General features: G+C 49.4%; 1 protein-coding gene across 1 annotated transcript in view; it reads right to left on the reverse strand.

The window, feature by feature from the left end:
* Positions 1–4,591: 4,591 nt before the first annotated feature.
* ZNF541 (zinc finger protein 541) overlaps positions 4,592–16,606 on the reverse strand; it is a 35,407-nt gene continuing 23,392 nt past the window's right edge. The window contains exons 8-15 of the mRNA XM_030796994.1: positions 16,406–16,469; positions 15,672–15,814; positions 15,183–15,286; positions 13,136–13,211; positions 12,511–12,599; positions 5,756–5,896; positions 5,384–5,559; positions 4,592–5,282 (exon numbers count right to left, since the gene is read on the reverse strand). Of these exons, the coding sequence (XP_030652854.1) occupies positions 5,129–5,282; positions 5,384–5,559; positions 5,756–5,896; positions 12,511–12,599; positions 13,136–13,211; positions 15,183–15,286; positions 15,672–15,814; positions 16,406–16,469 (947 nt within the window). The 3' untranslated portion in view covers positions 4,592–5,128. The remainder of the gene's footprint in view (positions 5,283–5,383; positions 5,560–5,755; positions 5,897–12,510; positions 12,600–13,135; positions 13,212–15,182; positions 15,287–15,671; positions 15,815–16,405; positions 16,470–16,606) is intronic.

A 16,606-nucleotide genomic window follows, 5' to 3' on the forward strand; every position in this document is an offset into this window, starting at 1 on the left:
CGCTCGGGGCGGGGGGGGGTCCTCCCTCGCCCTCCCTGCGGAACTCCGGCACAGTCAGCTGACCGCGGACACTCACGTGACAGCTCGGGGCCCACGCCCGGGTTTGACAGTTCTGCGCAGAGCTTAGTCCCGCCCCCGCGGCTGGTCTCGCCTGCTTCTTCACTTGGAAAGGCGTTTGTGGGAAAAGGAAACCGTTCTGCTTTTTCTTGCTCCCTCTGCCGGCCAGTACTGGAACTGCTTTGGGGAGACCGCTGAAGTAGTTGAGAGACTGGAAACAAAAACTTAAGAGGTTCTCTAACTCTGGTTTCATAAAAAATAGCTGAAGAGGGCCGGGCTCGGTGGCCTACGCCTGTAATCCCAGCACTTTGGGATCCCCATTACTCGAGGATCACACAGCAGGAATTTGATCCCCCGTTTTGGTTCTCTCAGTCCCCTTGTCTGTATTACTTGGGAAATAGACAAATAGTTTGTGCAGAAGAATTCCAAATAATCTGTGTAGATACTCTGCTCTCAAGAAGGTGAAGGATACCTCCCCATTCTGTAAGTATGAACTATGCATAGTGACTTCCTTTCAAAGAAGAGGGTACAAGAAAGGGGAGAAAAAGACTAAATTTACAGTGGAGAAACCGGGCATTGACATCCAGGTGATTGAGGTTAACCTCAACATTGATAACTCATGTGATTAAAATGGCTCTTTACTTCTGGGATCTTTCAATCTAATCATGAAAAAAACACTAGACAAATTCCAGTTGAGCCATGTCCTCCAAAATACTTGCCCAGTACTCCTCAAAACTGTTGGTGGGTGCAGTGTGTCACACCTGTAGTCCCGGTACTTTGGGAGGCCAAGGCAGGAGGATCACTTGAGGCCAGGAGTTCGAGACCAGCCTGTCCAACATGGGGAAACCCCATCTCTACTGAAAATACAGAAAACTTAGCCCGGTGTGGTGGTGCATGCCTGTAATCACAGCTACTTGGGAGGCTGAGGCAGGAGGATCACTTGTACCCGGGAGGTGGAGGTTGCAGTGAGCGGAGATCGCCTCACTGCACTCCAGCCTGGGCAACAAGAGGGAGACTCCGTCTCAAACAGATAACACTGTCAAGTCATCAAAACAAGGAAAGCCTGAGAAACCGTCACAGCCAAGGAGACATGATTGCTAAATGTAATGTCTTACCTTGGGTGGGATCCTAGAACAGAAGAGCATTAAGTTAAAAAAACCAAGGAAATCGGCCAGGTGCGGTGGCTCACGCCTGTAATCCCACCACTTTGAGAGGCTGAGGCGGGTGGATCACCTGAGGTCAGGAGTTCCAGACCAGCCTGGCTAACATGGCGAAACCCTGTCTCTACTAAAAATACAAACATTAGCTGGGCCTGGTGGTGGGCGCCTATAGTCCCAGCTACTCGGGAGGCTGAAGCAGAAGAATTGCTTGAACCCAGGAGGTGGAGGTTGTGGTGAACCAAGATTGTGCCACTGTGCTACAGCCTGGGCGACAGAGTGAGACTCCATCTCAAAACAAACAAAAACACTAAGGAAATCTAACTTATGAAGTTTAGTTAATAATATTGTGCCATATTGGTTCATTCATGGTAATAAATGTACCATTCTAATATAAGATGTTAATCACAGGGGAAACTGGGGTATGTGGGAACTTTTTTGCTGTCATTGCAATTTTTCTACAAATCTAAAACTATCCTAAAAATCTTCTTTAAATAAAACAGGTTCCAAGGCCATACCAACAATGGTTCCAATTCTGAGTCTGTTGTGGGTCACAGGAATCTGCATTTTTAAAAAACAGAACCCTATATAATTAGGATGCAGCCAGACCTGGTGGCTCATGCCCGTAATCCCAACACTCTGGGAGACAGAGGCGGGAGGACCGCTTGAGCCTAGGAGTTAAGGACCAACCTAGGCAAAAAGCAAGACCCTATCTCTACAAAATTAAAATTTTTTAAATTACTCCTTGGGAGGCTGAGGTGGGAGGATTGTTTGACCCCAGGAGTTTGAGGCTGCAGTGAGCTATGATCGTGCCACTGCACTCCAACCTGGATGACAGAGTGAGACCCTGTCTCATCTCAAAAAAAAAAAAAAGTAAAATTAGGATGCAGATAATCCCGGGACCACAGTTTGAGAAACTGCTATTATCTAGGGGGTTGGCTGAGCCGAGCAAGGCATAAGAAGCCTTCCCCCAACTCTCTTCGTACATGAATAGACTTGCCTGCACCACCTACTTGTGGCTGCCACTGTGTCCTGACCACAGAGCAGATGGGGGTGAGCCTGGATTACCACAAGCAGTTTTGGTTCCGTGTCTGTCAAAACAACACTATGTAAAAGCTTCTGTTTAAGCTGTTCCATTTCAGGGTAATTTGTCATGCAGCAACAGATAATATACCCCTCAGCCTTTTCAACCAGGGAATTTTTTTCCATTTCCAGAGTTCATTGGATTTATTTAGGATGGGATCCAAACAATATTAGCAATCACATGAGAGCTTGTTAACTAGTAGCCATTCAGTTCTTATGGTGCACCCTCCCAAGTGCTTAATTTACATTTTATTTCTATTTATTTATTTATTTTGACATGGAGTCTCGCTCTGTTGCCCAGGCTGGAGTGCAGTGGCGCGATCTCTGCTCACTGCAACCTCCGCCTCCGGATTCAAGCAATTCTTGTGCCTTAGCCACCCAAGTAGCTGGGATTACAGTCATGCACCACCACACCTGGCTAATTTTTGTATTTTATATTTTTAGTAGAGATGGGGTTTCACCATATTGGCCATGCTGGTCTCGAGCTCCTGACCTCAAGTGATCCGCCCACCTTGGATTTCCAAAGTGGTGGGATTACAGGCATAAGCCACCACGCCTGGCCATAATTTACATTTTATTTAACTGATAGGTTGCAGGGGTTGAGGAGGGGCAATTTTCATTCCATTTTACAGATTGAGAAAACTGAGGCTCCCACAGGGAAAGTGATTCGCCCTAGTTTACAAGGAGGTAAGAGGAGCCAGGATGGAATTGAGGTTCATCTGACGCCTGAACCCTTTCCCTTAACTGCAGTGTTCCAACTGCTTCAAACTCAGTGTCCATCTCTGCCCCATTCCCAGCCGATCTTTAAGCCTTAGCTGATAGGTGGGCCCTCTGTGAAAGCTTCCGACACTGCTGTCTGCTTTCCCAGCTCCTCAGAACACAGCTCACCCTATCATAGACACGATCACACCCTGATGCAATCAATCCTCTGCAGTCAATTCCCCATCTGAGCTAATGGCATCAACCACAGCTGCTCAGGCTCAAACCTGCCCTGCTGGCCTTGATCTGTCCTTTCCTTGACCACCTCCCACTGATGTGTGAGCCACTGACAACAACTCTGTCGCCCAGGCTGGAGTGCAGTGGCGCGATCTTGGCCCACTGCAACCTCCACCTCCCAGGTTCAAGTGATTCTCCTGCCTCAGCCTCCTAACTGGGACTACAGGTGTTCACCATCATGCCTGGCTAATTTTTTTTGTATTTTTAGCAGAGATGGAGTTTCACCATGTTGGCCAGGCTGGTCTCAAACTCCTGACTTCAAGTGATCCACTTACCTTGACCTCCCAAAATGCTGGGATTACAGGTGTGAGCCACTGTGGAGCCTACCTTTCTTTTCTTTCTTTCTTTCTAACGGAGTCTTGCTCTACCAGGCCGAAATGCAGTGACGCAAACTCAGTTCACTGCAATCTCTGCCTCCCAGGTTCAAACGATTTTCCTACCTCAGCCTCCCAAGTCGCTGGGATTACAGTCACGTGGCACCACACCCAGCTAATTTTTGTATTTTTAGGAGAAATGGGGTTTCACCACGTTGGCCACGATGGTCTTGATCTCTTGACCTCATGATCCGCCCACCTTGGCCTCCCAAAGTGCTGGGATTACTGGCGAGAGCCACTGCACCTGGCCATGGAGCTGCATCTTGAGTGGTCTAGGTTAACTGTGGTCATTTCTCTTCTCACTAACAGGGATCAGTTTAGAAGCGAACACAGGCTCAATGAGACATACGGGCATCTGCTGGGAGCTGTTAAAGTTTTCCTCACTCTTAAAAAGGGAGGCAGGGAGGGGGGCTGTTTTCTCTTCCCTGCCCCCCCCAACCCCTGCCGGTCTGGATTTTGGTTCGAGATTATTCTCGCCTCTGCTGGAGCCCTGGTTCTGACCCTGCCCCTGCCAGGGGTCCCTGATTTCAAGGCTGAGCCCCCACTGGGACAGCCAAACTCCATGATTGTTTAAATCAACACCAACTCTTCTGTTACAGCCAAAAGCATTTCCAGTATCATGACCTAAAATCACCTTGTTTGCTTATTATTACTGCTACCTTCCTGTTCCTACAAGGGAAGGTCCGTGAGGAAAAGGGCCTCTCTTGCTTCACTATCCCTGTTGTGCGGATTGGCAACGTCCAGTGCATTCTACAGCAGGTGCTTCGTAGATGTTTGCTGAACGAATGTCCAAATCAACATGCCCGTCTTCTCCCCAAGGCCCCCAGCCCCCAGGGCAGGCCACAGCTGACTCACCTCCTGGCCTTAGCACTTGGTGGGGTTCCTAAGCCTTTATTGGATCAATAGGCAGGGAAGTCAAAGACAGCGTCTCAAGAACTCAATTTAATCAGATTTACGAGTTGACACGTACAAAAAACACCGAACAATGCAGAATTCATCGCAAGACTAGGGACTGAATTTGGAAGGTAGAGTCCCCGCCCCGGGGAGGGGCCCAGCATGTTAGAGATCTCAAGGTTTTTTCCCACTGATTCTCTACGTCTTGGCCTTATCTAACACATGAAACCAAACCCCACAACTGAGGCTAAGATTTAAGAGCTACCCAGAGCTAACTTTTCCCCTCCCCAAGCCTCCCTGCTCTAGAACTGGAAGGGAAAGAAGGGGATAGACTATGAACCTAAGGAGAGTGGAGCCTCCAGCGCCACCGGACAGGACTGCATAGCTGTCCGACAACTGAGCTCCTCCTGCCTATCTGTGGCCAAATGCCCGCCATGTTTGCAGGCAGGTTGGCCAACGGGGGACAGGGAGGGTGGGGGGAGGCAGAGGGGTGCCCAAACACCCTGGAGAGGCCGAAGGGAGGAGGGGCAGCACTGGAGGCCCCATTCGGACTTGCTGCCACGGGAGTCACCACTGCAGGGGGCCGATGTCAGCTCCCAGCTCCTCTTCCTTCAGCTGGAAGGGCTTCACCGGCCACTTCACCCTGATGATGGGCTCCACGTGGTCCTGAAGGCGGTGCCGCTTCATGTGGGCATTTCGACTCTTGATCTTGTCAAACACCCTGAGGAGTTGCCAGAGGACATGGGGTCAGAGCAGGGAGGAAGGGATCACAGGGGCTGAGGCTGGGAGCCCTGGGAGCGTTTCCAGGAGAAAGCTGGGTACCTTTCACACTCTCTGCATGGAAAAATGCCCTGGCTCTCTGCGCTTCCAGACAGTTCGGGGGTCCGCTTGGGGCCAGCATTTGGGCTGCAGCTGAGGATGGACTCCCTCCTGTAACTCTTGGTCTTTAACTTGGGAGTTGGATGGTGGCTGGGTCTCTCCCGAGGGCTGTATGGGACCTGCAGAGGGAGCAAAAGTGACATAAGGGTGCTGACCTGTCCTGCTGTAAGAGACACAGAGCTGGGGGCATACGTGTCTCCTGCAGGGAAACCCTTCCATCAGGAGCACCCCCGCCCTCTGACCCCACCCTCCAACTCAACGGGCAGCAGGCACTGGGAGGAGAACAAGCTCCTGACACGGCCCCGGTTCCTCTACCTTTTCCTCTGTCCTTTCCACCTCCTCTGGCTCTCTCCCGACTCTCTTTTCTAGCCCTGGGGCTCGGCCACAGTCAAACTTGATCATTTTTTTCCAGATGTAATAATACTCAACGCACTGAGCTACCGTCTTTGTCTGGATCTAGTGAAAGAAAACAGGCTGTGGCCGTGCCACATGGGCCCTGGGAGTGTGACCTTGCCATTGGGCCAGCCACCTCCTTTGGAAAGCCCTTCAGAAGCACCTCTTCCTTTGGCTTGGCGTTACCACTCACCACAAAGGCACAGGATCACAAAATCCTTCCTGGGGACGAGGGCGTTCAAAGTGGAGCCACCCAGTAGCTACCAATACCTAAGCCTGCACACTCTGAGCAGCCATTCCAGCCCAGGAATTATTTCCTAAGGAAGATGCGCACAAAGGTCCCACCAGGTACGCTAACTGTGACATCATGCTAATAAATCGGAATGCCCTCTGCAGGCAGAATACCACACAGACATTACAACAGCTAGGCAGAGCCTCTAAAGTCTTGGCAGGAAGTGACCCACTCTAGAAGAAGGGGAGGTTTTGAGTGCACAGTGTGAACCTAGGGGATTATTTTCCCATTCCTCCACTAAGAAAGGATCCCACTAAAAACAACTTCTGTTAAAAACAAAAGGGAAGTTGGGCTTGGTGGCTCATGCCTGTAATCCCAGCACTTTGAGAGGCTGAGGCAGGAGGACGACTTGAGGTCAGGAGTTCGAGACCAGCCTGGGCAACATAGCAAGACCCCATCTCTACAGAACTTTTTAAAAATTAGCCAGTCATGGTGGTGCATGCCTGTGGTCCCAGCTACTTAAGATGCTGAAGCGAGACGATCGCTTGAGCCCAGGTGTTCAAGGCTGCAGTGAGCTTTTTTTTTTTTTTGAGACAGAATCTCGCTGTGTCGCCCAGGCTGGAGTGCAATGGCACCATCTTGGCTCACTGCAACCTCCGCCTCCTGGGTCCAAGTGATTCTCCTGCCTCAGCCTCCTGAGTAGCTGGGATTATAGTTACCCTCCATCATGCCCACCTAATTTTTGTATTTTTGTAGAGACGGGGTTTCACCATGTTGGCGAGGCTGGTCTCGAACTCCTGACCTCAGGTGATCTGCCTGCCTCGACCTCCCAAAGTGCTGGGATTACAGGCCTGAACCACCACACCCGGCCAGCAGCGAGCTATGATAGTGTCACGGCACTCCAGAGCAAGTATCTTTTTTTTTTTTTTTCACTGCAACCTCCACCTCCCAGGTTCAAGCAATTCTTCTGCCTCAGCCTCCTGAGTAGCTGGGACTATAGGTGCGCACCACCACGCCCAGCTATTTTTTGTGTTTTTAGTAGAGATGGGGTTTCACCTTATTGGCCAGGCTGGTCTCGAACTCCTGACCTCGTGATCTGCCTGCCTCAGCCTCCCAAAGTGCTGGGATTACAGGCTTGAGCCACCGCGCCCGGCAAGCGCCTCTTAAAAAAAAAAAAAAAAAGGAAAAAAAAGAAAAGTTTAATTGCTCTAGGAAGAAAATTTCTCGGGAAATTAAATTGGCTATTGAGCTAACTCCAGAAAAGACATAATTCCACCCAAATGTTTTTCAGCTTTGTGAGTATTCACAAATGAGGAGTCAAAACAGCACAAACTCTGCCTAAGAGACATCAATAAGTTTAAAAAAAAGTTGGACTTCTGCTTCTGAACAAGATGGAGCAACAGAACCAGATTTACCCTCTCGTCCAAAACAATGAAAACAGAGTCAAAATATAAACAATGTTTGGCAAGACACCAGGCGTCATTCAACAAAAGGCAGTGAACCCTGACAGGAAGCAAGCTGCCACCACTCCGGCTTATCAACTTGTGTTTCCAGGCCACCACCCAGGCAGGGGCAGTTTAGGCAGAACCCAGCAGGACTTAGGGAGCTGAGGTGGAGCACAGTGCCCCCGGAGACCACGGCGGTAGAGCCCACAGGACAGAGGATGGGAGAGGAGAGAGCTACACACAGAACATTCCAGAGATGGGGAGCAAATTTCCCCCAAGGACTCAGCCAAAGACTGCCCAGCACATGCATAGGAAGAGACCAGCCAAAGCTGGGTAAAGAGCCATCCAAAAGGATGAGAGGGGAAAGTGCCTGCTGCTCCTACAGGGCCAGGAAGAGTGCCGGTTCCCACAGCCAGAGTGGGAAACTTCATGATGCAGGGGGCACTGGGTAGGGTAGTGACACAGTCTTGCCTCAGTAAGGAGAAATAATCAGCCTTAGAGAAGAGCTATGCTGGTCCCATCTAAAAAATCTAAAACTGAATCTAAAAGTAACTGTGTCCCAGAACAAAACTCAAGAATATTTATAAGGCTGCAAAAATATCCAGCATCCAACAGCTAACATTCACAATGCCTGTGATCTGGTGAAAATCACCATGCATGCAAAGAAGCAGGATAACATGGCACATCAGGAGGACAAAACCCAATCTATCAAAGTCAACCCATCACAGACATAGGTGTTAGAATGAGCAGGGAAGGACATGAAAGGTTACCATAACTGTTTAATATATGTTCAAAGAGTTACGCCAGAGGCCAGGTGTGGTAGCTCACTTGTAATCCCAGCACTTGGGGAGGCCGAGGCAGGAGGATCACCTGAGGTCAGGAGTTTGAGACCACCCTGGCCAACATGGGGAAACCCCATCTCTACTAAAAATACAAAAAATTTAGCTGGGCATGGTGGCATGCGCCTGTAATTCCAGCAACTCAGGAGGCTGAGGCAGCAGAATTGCTTGAACCCAGGAGGTGGAGGTTACAGTGAGCTGAGATCGTACCACTGCACTCCAGACTGGGTGACATAGCAAGACTCCGTCTCAAAAAAAAAAAAAAGAGTTATACCAGAGCTAGGTGTGATGGCACACACCTGTAGTCCCACCTACTCATCAAAGCTGGAGGATCACTTGAGCCCAGGAGGTCAAAGGGTGCAGTGAACTATGATCACACTCCTGTACTCCAGCTTGGGCGACAGAGTGAGATCCTAGATCTTAAAAGAAATAAGACCAATAAAACCTTCAAAACACTGCTAAGAGAAATTAAAGATGACGCATAGAACACAGCCCCTGTTCATGGGTCAGAAAATGAATGTTGTTAGAATGTCAACTCTGCTTGGCCGGGTGCGGTGGTTCACGCCTGTAATCCCAGCACTTTGGGAGGCTGAGGCAGGTGGATCACCTGAGGTCAGGAGTTCAAGATCAGCCTGGCCAACATGGTGAAACCCTGTCTTTACTAAAAATACAAAAATTAGCCAGGTGTGGTTGTGCGCACCTGTAATCCCAGCTACTCAGGAGGCTGAGGTACGAGAATCGCTTGAACTCGGGAGGTGTAGGTTGCAGTGAGTGAAGATTGCGCCAGTGCACTCCAGCCTGGGCAACAAGAGTGAAACTCTGTCTCCAAAAAAAAAAAAGTCAACTCTCCTCAATTGGCCTATAGAGCCAATGCAGTACCAATCAAAATCCTAGCAGATTTTTTTTTTTTTTTTGGTAAAAATGGATAAGCTACTTAGAAAGTTCATATGGTAATACATGATTTCAAGACTTAGAAAGCTACAGTAGTAAAAACAGTATGGTATTACATTTTTTTGTCTTTTCAACAAAAGGTACAAATGAATATCCACATGTAAAAAACGAACTTTAACTCATACTTTACACCATATACAAAAATTAACACAAACTGAATTGTAAACCTAATTGTAAAACCTAAAACTATAAAACTGCTAGAGAAGGCCGGGCGAGGTGGCTCACGCCTGTAATCCCAGCACTTTGGGAGGCCGAGGCAGGCAGATCACCAGGTCAGGAGATACAGACCATCCTGGCTAACACGGTAAAACCCCGTCTCTACTAAAAATACAAAAAATTAGGCAGGCATGGTGGTGGCGGGTGCCTGTAGTCCCAGCTACTCGGGAGGCTGAGGCAGGAGAATGGCATGAACCTGGAAGGCGGAGCTTGCAGTGAGCCAAGATCTCGCCACTGCACTCCAGTCTGGTCGACAGAGCGAGACTCCATCTCACAAAAAAAAAAAAACTTCTAGAGAAAACAAAGGGAAAATCTTTGTGGTTGGGTTGGCAAAGAATTCTTAGATACAACACCAAAAGCACAGTCCATAAAAGAAAAATTAATAAATGACTTCATCAAAATGACAAAATTTTTCTTTAAAAGACATTGTTAAGAGATTAAAAAGCTACAGATTAGGAGAAAACATTCGCAAAGCATGCATCTGGATAAATGACATGTGTCCTGAATCGATAAAGAACTGCTACAACTCAATAATAAAAACACAGCCGGCTGGGCGCGGTGGCTCATGCCTGTAATCCCAGCACTTTGGGAGGCCGAGGTGGGCAGATCACCTGAGGTTGGGAGTTCGAGACCAGCCTGGTCAACATAGCAAAACCCCGTCCCTACTAAAAATACAAAAATTAGCCAGGCGTGGTAGCAGGCGCCTGTAATCCCAGCTACTCAGGAAGCTGAGGCAGGAGCATCGCTTGAACCTGGGAGGCAGAGGTTGCAGTGAGCATGGATTGCGCCACTGCATTCCAGCCTGGGCAACAGAGTGAGATTCCATCTCAAAAAAAAAAAAAAAAAAAAAGAAAACACAGACATCCCAATAAAAACATATGCAAGAGATATGAACAGACACCTCACCAAAGAAGGCATACAGACAGCAAACAGGCCCATGAAAAGATGCTTAGCATCGTCAGTCGTGAAGGAAACACAATGCGATGCCACCACACTGTCATGAGAATGGCTGGAATTAAAAGGACTGGCCCTACCCAGGGCTAGCGAGTTTGTGGAGCAACTAGAAATCTCATTTCCTGCCGGTAGGAATGTGAAATGATACAACTACTTTGGAAAATTGTTTGGTGGTTTCTTAAAAAGTTAAGCATACACCTACTAAGTCATTCCATTCCTGGTATTTACTCCTCTAGAAAACAAAGTACATGTCCATACCAAGACTGGTACCTGAATGTTCATAACGAATTTATTTATAGTCACCCCAAACTGGAAACCACTCAAATGTCCACCAACAGACAAATGGTTACTTAAACCGTGGTACATCTGCCCAGTGGAATACTATTCAGCAGTGAAAAGGGGAGACCTATCAATACATGGAACATGGATGAACTCAAAATCATGACGCTGAGTGTGAGAAGCTGGACCAAGTAGAGTCCATACTGTGTGACTACTCCATTTATAGCAAACTCTAGGAAATGAAAACGAATTTACAGTGCTCTGATAGATCAGTGCTGACTGAGGACAGGGGGTGCAACAGGGAGTGATTACTATGCGGCAGGAGGAGATTCAGGGCTGAGGGACATGCTCATTATCTTGACTGTGGTGATGGTTTCCCAGGTATAGTATCAATATGTCAAAACTTAGCAAATCTTATTATACTTCAATTATGTGCAATTTTGTGTACATCCAATTTTTTTTTTTTTTTAGAACAGAAAATAAGCAGCAGGACACTATATGCAGTGAGATCTCATCCTTTGGCTTTCTTCGGCAGGGGGAGAGTCTCATTTTGTCGCTCAGGCTGGACTGCGGTGGCGCAATCTTGGCTCATTGCAGCCTTCACCTCCCAGGCTCAAACAATCCTCCCACCTCAGCCTCCCGAGTAGCTGGGACCACAGGCACGCGGCACCATGCTAGGCTAGTTTTTAACTTTTTTGTAGAGACAAGGTCTCACTATATTGCCCAGGCTGGTCTTGAACTCTTAGCCTCAAGCAATCCTCCCACCTTGGCCTCCCAAAGTGTTAGGATTACAGGCATGAGCCACTGCGCCTGACCTCATCCTTTTTTTCTTTTTTTGAGACGGAGTTTCACTCTTGTTGCCCAGGCTGGAGTGCAATGGCAAGATCTCGGCTCACCGCAACCTCCACCTCCCAGGTTCAAGCAATTCTCCTGCCTCAGCTTCCCGAGTAGCTGGGATTACAGGCATGTGCCACCACACCCAGCTAATTTTGTATTTTTAGTAGAGACAGGGGTTCTCCATGTTGGTCAGGCTGGTCTCGAACTCCCAACCTCAGGTGATCCACATGCCTCAGCCTCCCAAAGTGCTGGGATTACAGGCATAAACCACCATGCTAGGCCCTATTTTTTTTTTTTTTTTTTTTTTTTTGAGACAGAGTCCTACTCTGTTGCCCAGGCTGGATGGCAGTGGCACAATCCCCACTCACTGCAACCTCTGCCTCCCAGGTTCAAATGATTCTCATGCCTCAGCCTCCTAACTAGTTGGGATTACAGGCACTCACCACCATGCCTGGCAAATTTTTGTATTTTTAGTAGAGACGGGGTTTCACCATGTTGGCCAGGCTGGTCTTGAACTCCTGACCTCAAGTGATCCTCCCGCCTTGGCCTCCCAAAGTGTTGGGATTACAGGTGTAAACCACCATGGCTGGCCCTTATCTTTTTTAAAGTACATGCATACCTATATATATAAAATTTGTACAGACGGAAATGCCTGTTGCTTGGTGGAATAGGTAACAGAGGTTGCCAAGCAGAAGTAGGACTGCGGGGAGGGGCATGGAGGACTGTTCTGTGCAGGTGATGCAGGTCTGTACCATCTGGAGCTGTTCATGAGGATGGCTTTTTGACACTGTAAACTGTCTACAGTAAGAGTGCTGCCACAGGAAGGTGAGGGTGGGGCCCTCCAACCCCCGACCAGCCCTGCAGCTCTAGCTTGTCTCAGCTGTGTGAGACAGGGCCTTGGACACCAGCCCACATTCACTTTACCGTCTTGTGTATCAAGTAGAAGTCCTTCTTGTGGGCATAGAACGCCTTCTTAAAAAGCCTCCTCTCTATAGGGGTCCAGACGTCTGAACCTATCAAAGAACACAGCCGACGGGGAAGGCCATTTGTCCTGGGACCACAGCCATGGCTGAAATGCAGACCACCTTCCCTTTTATAGCTGCCATTACTGAGTATCAATTATGTGCCAATCTCATAAAAAACTCAAAAAGTCTCCAGAAGGGAGGGACCACTACTAGCCCCACTTAACAGATGTGGCAACTGAGGCTTCAGTTGTTTGCTAAAGGCAGGTGGGGGCTCTGGCATCCTGTTTCCAGAGCTGATGGGTTCAACCACTGAACCTAAGCCCATCTCCCCTCCCCCTGGCCGTGATCATTCCCCTTCCAGCTGGGCAGAGTCCGTAAGGAAACCACTGGTAAAGGGTGAAGCAGGATCCCACTAGCAGAACGTGGCGCCCACTGAGTCATCCTGACAAGGACAGGCTCTCCTGAAAGGTAGGCAAAGGCCCCGAGGAGAACTCCAGGAGGCAGGGGCAGAGCTTGCAACAGAGCTGGCCGATTCACAGGGGTCTCAGCTGGGCCAAACCAGCCCAGCAGCCTTTCCCCGTCACCTGTGTAGTGATAGTCAGCAAGCAGGTGTGTCCGTGGCTTGTGGGGCCCTCGGAGCAGGAGAGTCTCCAGGGCGACCTGGAACAAGAGGAGCGACAGGCTGCCCAGGACCAGGTGGGGGAAAGGCCACCGGCATCCTCCCATTCATCTGAAAAACACTTGCAGCTGTACCTAAAGTCACTGCCTGTCCCAGGGCTATTCAAAGTTGCCCTGGATGGGCCGCCAGCCTGTGAACTGTCTGTGCGTGCATCAACTGTGTCACCAGGCACACCACCGAATGCAGCTGAAGTTATTTTTTCACAGCAAGCCTATCTTGACGAAGGAGACTGTGTGTGGATTTATTCTGGCACAAGTTCCTTATTCCCTCAGAGACTGGCATTTTGAGGAGTATGACCCTTGCGTAGGACCCCATTTTTATTTTCTTCATAGCACTAGTCAATAGCTAACAATTGAAAACATTTTATTTTATTTTTAAAGATGAGGTCTCACTACGTTGTCCAGGCTGACCTCCAATTCCTGGGCTCCTTCAGCCTCTGCCTCCCAAGTAGCCAGGAATACAGGTGGGTACCCCTGTACTCAGCTAAATAACAATTTTCTTTTCTTTTCTTTTTTTTTTTTTTTGAGACAGAGTCTTGCTCTGTCACCCAGGCTGGAGTGCAGTGGCATGATCTTGGCTCACTGCAGCCTCTACCTCCCCAGTTCAAGCGATTCTCCTGCCTCAGCCTCCCAAGTAGCTGGGACTACAGGTATCTGCCACCACTCTCTGCTAATTTTTTTTTTCTGTATTTTTACTAGAGACGGGATTTTACCATGTTAGCCAGGCTGGTCTCAAACTCACGACCTCAGGTGATCCGCCCGCCTTGGCCTCCCAAAGTGCTGGGATTACAGGCTTGAGCCATGCGCCAGGCCTAGCTAACAATTTGACTTTCCTAAAATGTAAGCCCCCTGAGGGCAGGGATTTTATCTCGATCACTAGTGTAAGCCATCATTGCAGAGTTTGCATAATTTGTGAGGCCCACTGCAAAATGAAGATGCAGGACTCCTTGTTTAAAAAGTATTAAGAATTTCTTTTTTTTTTTTCTTTTTTGAGATGGAGTCTCACTCTGTTGCCCAGGCTGGAGTGCAGTGGTGCGATCTTGGCTCACTGCAACCTCCAGCTCCCAGGTTCAAGCAATTCTCCTGCCTCAGCTTCCCAAGTAGCTGGGATTACAGGAGCCCACCACCATGCCTGGCTAATTTTTGTATTTTTAGTAGAGATGGGGTTTTACCAGTTGTCCAGGCTGGTCTTGAACTCCTGAGCTCAGGTGATCCACCCATCTCGGCCTCCCAAAGTGCTGGGATTACAGGCGTAAGCCACCGCGCCTGGCCAAGAATTTCAAGACAGAGACAGCAGAGCATTAAACCAAGCGTGGAGCCCCTCAGATGGCCCTGGCCCCAGTGCCTACAGTACAGGCAACCAGCAGGTACCCAATAAATATGTACTGCCACTCTGCTGAGGACCTGCTATATGCCAGACACTGCCTCTCAGGTTGGTGAAAAGCAAGACCACGGCATGACTCTTAGATCCTTAACACAGGCAATATGGCTCTTCCTCTCCTGCTCCTCACAGTTAGACTTTTAATTTACTTTCTAACACCCAGAATTGTGGGGGGGGGGGTCCTTGGAGTAGGTAGAGGCATTTATGTTGCATCAGAGGTTTGTATATATGAGTTTTCAATTGAAAGCTAAAACTCAAGGAATTAAGTAGATGAATGCAGGGCCTGAGCTGGGTCTTCGGGGCTTCCCTTCTCCAGTGCCCCCTGAGATCTCAGAGGAACCCCTGCACTTGGTTGTTGCCCCAGACAAGTAGCTACGAATTGGGCCCACGTCTTAGCATTCCCCTACAGTCCATGCACAAGGACCACTGCAATCCCAAAGCTGCTGTGGAGGAGGATGGGCGGCCTTCTTCCAGCTTCCATCCGCTGTGAACCCCCAGGCAGATGGCATGTCACATGCACCTAGAACCCTGGGCCCCAGGAAAGCAGGGAGGGTCCCCTTCCTGTGCCTCACCTGAATGTTGCCCTGAGCCTCGTGCAGGCAGTGCAGAGCGAGCTCCAGGTTGGTGCCCCCTCCTGGCATCACGCTGGAGCACGCCACGTTGCAGAGCTCGGTCACTGTTTCCAAGAAGGACATGAGGAAGAGGAGGCACACAGGAGTCATCAGGTGCTAGGGAGGAACCTTTCCCGAGAGACAGCAGAGAGGGGGTGCCTTTCCCTTCTCTCTTCTGCATCTCAGGGAGGGACAAGGAGGAAGAGCAGAACCCTGTCCCCAGCACCCGCTCTTGATGGCCTGACCAGCCACCATGTGACAAAAGAGGTAGGGGAGGGAGAATGCAGCAGGGAAGAAGCAACGCTGGCCAAGAGCCAGCTCCCTCCCATGCCCAGGGGACACTGCTTCTTGGATCCAGTGGTCAGGAGTTCAAGACCCAGGAGTAAAAACACCCTGGAAATGGAGGGGGAAGAAGGGCCCTTAGGAATTCAGCCCCAAAGCCTCAGCCACCTCTATCCTGTGTCTCTGGGTTGATCATCATATCTCCCCATGGCTTCCAGACCAGAGAAGCTACATGCTCGTCAATTCCAGCCAGGGATCTCTCCTGGAGTTCCGGGATCTCTGCCTGAAACCGGCTTCCTATATTGATATGTCTGAAATGAGGCCACACACACAGATAAGGGAGACGTACAAACATGACTGAGATGGGAAGTGAAATGGAGACGCTCTGTGTGCCCTGCTCTTGGGCCACAGCCTGCTCCATGGAAACCCTCTGCTGTCTCAGGTGCATCAGGTACATGCTGTCCCCGACGGACGCACACAGGCATTTCAGAAACTTCTGCAGGGACACTTCCTCCCTTCCTGTTTTCCTTCATTGCCACATTTCTCTCTCAGGGTCAAGGCAGGGGAGGTACAAGCTGACACCCGGCATGTGTCTATGTCCACACCATAGCCATCCAGCCACATCCCTCAGGCATGCTTGAGTCCCGCTCTGTGCCATCACCAATTCTACCTGGAACCCCAAGGTCCAGGGCATTCTGTCCCCATGTGCCACATATATATTTCTAGAAGGAATAATATTGGGGGATCTTCCTACATATATTTGGAAAAATCTACCACTTCACGCCTAGGGAGCCTATGTGAGTAAACCCGAACCCCCCATGGGAAGAAGGAAACCTTGGAAAAAGTGACACTAGAACTCAAGGTGGGGTAAAAGCAGCTTCACTGGAAAGGACCCAACTTACGGCTCAATGCTGATCTTGGTGTCATCCTTCACCACACAAATGCCAAAAGACCCATCCACTTGATCTAGAAAGCACAGAGTGAAAAGGCTCAAGAAGACAGACAGCAGGTAACCGACAGGGTCCTCTGCCTGCCTGTGTGGACGCAGCTGAAAGCAAGGTCTTTAAGATATCATGGGTTGGCTGGGTGCAGTGGTTCATGCC

Source organism: Nomascus leucogenys, chromosome 17, assembly GCF_006542625.1.
Source record: "Nomascus leucogenys isolate Asia chromosome 17, Asia_NLE_v1, whole genome shotgun sequence".
In the NCBI taxonomy this organism is placed as follows: domain Eukaryota; kingdom Metazoa; phylum Chordata; class Mammalia; order Primates; family Hylobatidae; genus Nomascus; species Nomascus leucogenys.